The 7,024-nt window shown below is 42.0% G+C and overlaps 1 protein-coding gene across 1 annotated transcript in view; it reads left to right on the plus strand.

Moving 5' to 3' along the window:
- The window catches only part of LOC133139883 (collagen alpha-1(V) chain-like), a 46,180-nt gene extending 42,549 nt beyond the window's left edge, over positions 1–3,631 (plus strand). Inside the window, exons 58-59 of the mRNA XM_061259336.1 lie at positions 787–1,020; positions 2,648–3,631. Of these exons, the coding sequence (XP_061115320.1) occupies positions 787–1,020; positions 2,648–2,794 (381 nt within the window). The 3' untranslated portion in view covers positions 2,795–3,631. The remainder of the gene's footprint in view (positions 1–786; positions 1,021–2,647) is intronic.
- The last annotated feature ends 3,393 nt before the right edge of the window (positions 3,632–7,024 follow it).

Here is a 7,024-nt window from a genome sequence, read left to right on the forward strand (position 1 = left end):
ATTTCATTCAATCAGTGCAGCTATGTGGCTCCGCTGTTATGCATCTGAATCAATCTCAGTTCACATTTTTCTTTCTCAACCTCCTTTGTCGCTGAGATGTGTCACTTCCATTATAGACAGGAGCGGGCCAAAGTGGAGGGTTGAGCACATGTAAGACGACTGCCCTGACACGGTTCTGATCGGTGGTCTCAGGAATGGGCTTCAGACGCCCGTTAATGCTGCTGATCACTTCGTGATCGATGAGCCACTCGGCACCAGAACCACTCAGCACAAGTGCCCCGGGAGTGGTGCCAAGAACAGCCCGAATCGCTGTGCAATGGATCATTGGAGAAAAACAGCCCCATGGCCCCGTTCAACTGTCCAAACATCCATGTCTACATTGAAATTGCAGGAAATGGAGTGATGGACTCCACCGTTTTGTCAGCGCAGGGAAAAGTGCAGACCATCTGGAGGGCATAGGCAGTGTCTCTCCATGTGTAGACCATACCCATACCATAATAAGCCTTGTCAATGATTATAATAGCATTTATGTATAGTTTTTGTCGTACTCTGGGTATTCTAGCTGCCAACCGTGTTATGGTAAGTTAATGTATTCTTCAAGGGTTCAAGTTGTAGCCATGTGATCAAGCTAGGACTCATATAGTCCTCTAGGGTCCTCATCGCACTTGTGCCTGGGTTTGATCTGCACTTCGTTGTACATCGCTCAGGATAAGAGCGTCTGCTAAAGGCCTTGTAATGTAATGTAATGTAATGTAATGTAATGCCCCTTTGTGTGTTTTGGGGCAGCTGTCGTATGTGGACTCGGAGGGGAACCCCATCAGTGTGGTGCAGATGACCTTCATCCGGCTGCTCAGCGCCTCCGCCCGCCAGAACCTGACCTACATCTGCTCCCGCTCCACGGCCTGGCACGACTCCGTGCACGACTCCTACGACAACGCCATCCGCTTCCTGGGCTCCAACGACGAGGAGATGTCCTACGACAACAACCCCTACATCATCGCTCTGACGGACGGCTGTGCGGTGAGGATTGGGGCGTGGCACGTGGGGTGGGCGGGGGGGAGGAGGACGGGTGGCAGAGGACTGATACCCTCAGTATCAGTATCAGTCCTGATATCAGTATCAGTCCTGATATCAGTGTCAGTGCTGATATTAGTCCTGATATAGAGGACTGATACCCTCAGTGTCAGTCCTGATATCAGTGTCAGTGCTGATATTAGTCCTGATATAGAGGACTAATACCCTCAGTGTCAGTATCAGTCCTGATATCAGTGTCAGTGCTGATATTAGGCCTGATATAGAGGGCTGATACCCTCAGTATCAGTCCTGATATCAGTGTCAGTGTTGATATTAGTCCTGATATAGAGGACTAATACCCTCAGTGTCAGTATCAGTCCTGATATCAGTGTCAGTGCTGATATTAGTCCTGATAGAGAGAACTGATACTCCTCAACAATAGAGTTTCATTCTATTGAAAATATGAACTGGATGAGAGGGGGGAGGGCAGGGGAGCTGTGTGACTCTTGATAAACGGTTGTGATTGATTGCTCATCTGCCTGTAAGTCACAACAAACTCCTACACCAGTGGTTCTCGAGAGGAGGAGGGGGGTGGGGCTTAGCCCAAAAGGGGGGCCTCGGGAAGCTGGCAGGGGGGCCTTGAAATGACAGGAAATTACTGAACGCTTCAATCACAAACCATCAAGACATCAGTAATTATTAAATAAATAAATAAATAAATAACAAAACATGCATTAGTATATACAAGCCTTTGTACTTTATGTCGTGTTGATGTCACACTCATGTTTGTGGTTTCCCCTAAAATCTGTGCAGCAATAAAAAAATTTAAAAACTTTTAAGCTTTAATGGGCTTAAATAAAATAAGATTGACTAACTGCATTGGGGGATGGGGGGTATAGGGGTCCCTGGAATTTTTAAATGGACATGGAAGACAAAACATGCAGTTTTAAAGGCAAAGGGTTCTTAATAATTTAGTGATTGATTTTGTGTTCAGGATAGTTTAACCATAGGGCCTCAGCTGTGTTCAGGGTAGTGTAGCCATAGGGCCTCAGCTGTGTTCAGGGTAGTTTAGCCATAGGGCCTCTGCAGGGTTCAGGGTAGTTTAGCCATAGGGCCTCTGCAGGGTTCAGGGTAGTTTAGCCATAGGGCCTCAGCAGGGTTCAGGGTAGTTTAGCCATAGGGCCTCAGCTGTGTTCAGGGTAGTTTAGCCATAGGGCCTCAGTAGTGTTCAGGGTAGTTTAGCCATAGGGCCTCAGCTGTGTTCATGGTAGTTTAGCCATAGGGCCTCAGCTGTGTTCAGGGTAGTTTAGCCATAGGGCCTCAGCAGGGTTCAGGGTAGTTTAGCCATAGGGCCTCAGTAGTGTTCAGGGTAGTTTAGCCATAGGGCCTCAGCTGTGTTCATGGTAGTTTAGCCATAGGGCCTCAGCTGTGTTCAGGGTAGTTTAGCCATAGGGCCTCAGCAGGGTTCAGGGTAGTTTAGCCATAGGGCCTCAGCTGTGTTCAGGGTAGCTTAGCCGTAGGCCATCCTCAGTGTTCAGGGTAGTTTAGCCATAGGGACTTTTGGTAGTTTACAATTATAGAGCATCAGCAGTGTGGAAGAGATGGTTCACACTCATCCTTTTCTGTTTTTCAGGCGAAGAAGGGATATTCAAAGACTGTACTGGAGATCAACACTCCCAGAGTGGAGCAGTTGCCATTTGTGGACATCATGTTCAATGATTTTGGTGAAAGCTCACAGAAATTTGGCTTCGAAGTAGGACCTATCTGCTTCAGTGGATGAGACTAATAATACAAATGTAAATGAACTGAGTGGAACAGAACACTGCAAATGAACAAATCACCACAAAAACTCATCATGCCAAGACCAGGAAAAATAAAATTAAATAACAAAAAAAAAAAAACCTCCCTCTCTCTAAAACCTCTCTCTTTGTCTCATGCAAGTTTTGAAACTAGAGGAGTCAGTGACTCCACATCACATGCCCTGTACCCTTCCACAACAGCATATCCCCACAGGAGTGCTCTTAGGTGTGGTTCAGCTGCACGGGCTGACCACCCTGAGGTGTGCTTTTGTACCTTTTGGAAAATTGCAAGTTGGGAGGTCAGGACCTGCAATGGCTTCTCCTACAGAGGGACGTGGACGATGTGCTTCCTACTTCTTTTTGTGTATATTGTATACCCGTTCTTAGAAATGGAGTTAAATATATTACATACGTTTGTAGGATTGTATATTTTCCTGTAATTTGTAATGATGAGGGTTTGAAAACATGCAGGTGACTTTTAGTTCTCTTGGACGGAGAGTCCGTTGGATGGAAGGGAGAAGGAGAACACAAACAGAGTGAGAGACACCCTGCAGGAGGAGCAAAGCCCAGCTTTGTGTCATTTCAAACTCAAATGATGATAATCCATATGGAACATTCACACAACAATTTCTCATTGGAATAAAGCAAATGTTTACGCCAATGATTTATCTTCATTTATGGCTACAGCGTTATTTTGTAAAATTGCATTGCTTATTTCATACTGCTATAGCTATTTTCTTTTCATTTAAAAAATGACAGATTTCCATTTTACTACACTATATATATATGAAATAATATAGGGATAATATATATGCTGGACCTGCGTGGGTACCGTGCTACCCTCCAGCCATGGCCAATTTCTAATTCCTCTCTTCAACAGCATATATGCTTTGATTTGGCCTTGTCTTTCTCGAAGCTGGAGAGATTGTTATATAGCGAACTTGTACATTTGTACAGCCTCCCTAGTAACAGGTGCTAAAGTGACAGAAATACTGTAATTCTGATAATAGGCCTGTGCCGTCACAAGTAAGCTTGATTCTTTGAATGTGTGAAACGCAGCACTTACCCCTGTCACTCCAGCAGGAGTTGAGTAGAACCCGGAGCATGGCCAGTGCCCGCTCGCAGTATTCGCAGTGGGCTGGCGGTGTATGCACAACGCGTTAGCTCAGCACAGCCCGTGCGGACACAAGGCTGCTTCTTTATCTGTGTCTGCGTAGCTTTTTGCTCAATTAAAACCTGAAGGTTTCCGATTTTGTGGCATTAGAGGAATTCATAAGTGCTTCACCGAAGACTGAAGCTGAAGCTGAAATTCTTATCTTCAGGGGAAAACTGGAAAAAGGGAAAAACTTCAGAGAGAGAGAGAGAGGGAGCAGGGAGGGGGGGCAGGCAGGCTGCACTCAGGGAGGTGTCAGGGTATGACAGAGACCATAGGCGGCCTTCGGTGCGTGTGTTTTATTATTCTATCACAGAAATACTATGTGTTTGTGTGTGTATGCCCATGTTTATATGTCATTTGTCCCTGATTGTACAATAAGTGGAGGGCAGACTAAAATCCAGATCGTACCTGTTTGGAACACTGGCTCATTTCTGTCTTCAGGGGCCTTATGACGGAAGAAAACATCTCTACACACCACCTTCCACAGATACAGTATAGCTTGTTTACGTTCATTTTATTTCAGGTCTTGGTTTATTTTTTTTATAAATGTGACTTGAACGATTTCTGAACATATTCTGAAAAGAATTCCGACATCAATTCATTAACACCTCATTGTCAACTTAATGTCATTTACATTGTTCTGGGACCAGCAGTAATGTGTCATAGCTTTTATCCTGTTTTGTTTTAAGAGCCTGTAAGGATATAAATTCTATTGTTTTATGTTAATAAATTCAAATTTCCTATGCCTTCTGTGTATCTGCGTAAGATTTTAATGCTGAAGCTTCTTAGCCTGTGTGTACCTGTCTATTTTATGTTTTAATGAAAGTGAAATTGAAACATTTTGTGAAAAGGTAGTAATGCTGTAACAGGAACATATGCACGTATGCACACGTACTCATACACAGGTTAATTACGGGGGGTTCTCGAGATTTGCAACAGCATTTTCCATTAATTGGACCACTTATCTTATCTAACTACTTCATCCTACTTAGAATTTCTATCCGACACATTGGTGTAAATTGCTGGGGGGGTGGCTATATCCCCCCAATATTACAAAACAGGCGAAATAATCCCTCCAATAATATACCATTATGATGAGAAAAATAATAATCAATAACCAAGCCTCGCAATGTAGGCTGCAACATATTGTACCAAAATAAAAAAACGGATGCACCATGTTTTATTTTAGGAATGCAATTTGCATGTCTTCTTTATTATTCTTCTACAAAAATTATTACATTTAGAATTTAAATTGTACAAAACAAAAGAACGATGAACAATAAATGCGAAAAAATATCTAATCACATAGCGCCATATTGTATTGAATACAGTTAAATATTATTAAAGGTTTTGAGAGAGAGAGAGAGAGCGAGAGAGAGAGAGAGAGAGAGAGAGAGAGAGAGAGAGAGAGAGAGAGAGAGAGAAGATAGAGCAATAAAGAGCAAGAGAGAGGGAGAGCGAGATGATAATACTTGAAGTCAAACTCAATCCCTGGTTAATTATGTGTATATACCACATTTCAAAGGACAACACATTTTCATTTGACTGCTGGAAACACATACTGTATTTCAATTTCAGCCTTTGGGATTATTATTTGAATTCCGCTTAATTTTGTTTCCAAATGAAAATGTACTCTCTATAAATGGTTGGCATTTATATAGCACCTTTATCCAAAGCACTGTACAATACAACCAGCTTGTCAGGAGCCACTGAGGGCCAGGCGTCCTGTTCAGGGACACTTCGACACACCCAGGGCGTGATCGAATCGGCATTCCTCCGACTGCTCTTATCAGAGAACTACAAAAAAAAATTATATACATTATATGTTCATGTAGTGCAGTGTGGAGCATATTTTGTCTCCTATATCCAGAGAGAAAGAAAGATTAACAAGTCCAAACATTCAAACATCCATCCCTACCACATTCACCCTGCTTTGGCACAATGTGCTAATTAGACCAATGATGAACACTGATTTATCCCTATGATCACCTGTCTCAGTCCCAGATACACTGCAGACCACTCTCAGCGTCTTCTCATTTTTGCATATCTGTCCTGTGCTTTTTTTGTAATTGATATCAGCATTGAAATATTGGTTGAGTTATTGGCTGCTCCGTTCATTTGATTCGTTTATGCCACCTGTGTTGCTGAGTATTGATGTTCCCAGTTTCCCTTGTGTTATCGCTTGGTTTGCGTGCAGTGTTTGTTCTACACTTGTGGCCCAAGTCTATCATATGTTCTAGCATTCGCTTTGTTGTTCATTTGTTTGATCACTCAGTTCATTTTGCAAGTAAATACCTTATACCTTATGAACTATAGGTTATCTACCCACCTTTGCCTTATCACCTTATCTCATCTTACACATTCTGTTCTCTGCTAACAATGTTCAGTCCACCATTTTTAAAAGCAACCTGTTACTTACATACACATTTAATGCTCCTTTCTGTCGAGAAAACTATAACGATTACCTACTGTATGATACAAATTGTGTAACACCTTATTCTTACACAAACTACTTATCTTCTTTGAGCCCTTATTATTACACATATGATTACATATAAAGGCTCTATGTGTAATTATGTGTGTAAAATCTCATCTCCAACCTACAGTAAAGTATTAAGAAGTTGAATGGTGTTGTAGAAATAACCTATTGTGTGATTGTGTGAAAGGAATCATGACACTGCACAGGCAGGGATTTTAACTTGTATTATCCACCAGAGGGCGCTATAGGCACCCCAGCAGCACAGTCAAATGACTAATGATCCAATTGAGTTTCTAAATGAGATGTTCTAGGAAGCAATTCATTGATCTAATGTGGGAAGAGTCAACATGAATGGAAATTTAAATGCTGCAAAAAGCATGTTTTTGAACCAGTGGTTCTCATTTTTACTTTGAGCATTTCCCATGGCTTAAACAAAAAACAAACTAAATCATGCCCCTGTACAACATTTAAAAATACTCTAGCATGTCCATGGTAGTTAGTAATCAAACTGAATTTTATTTTTTAACTATACTAGTTTACATAAATTAACTACACATTTTAACTAATGGTTCGCAT

The sequence above is a fragment of the Conger conger genome, chromosome 11 (assembly GCF_963514075.1).
Source record: "Conger conger chromosome 11, fConCon1.1, whole genome shotgun sequence".
Taxonomy (NCBI): Eukaryota; Metazoa; Chordata; class Actinopteri; order Anguilliformes; family Congridae; genus Conger; species Conger conger.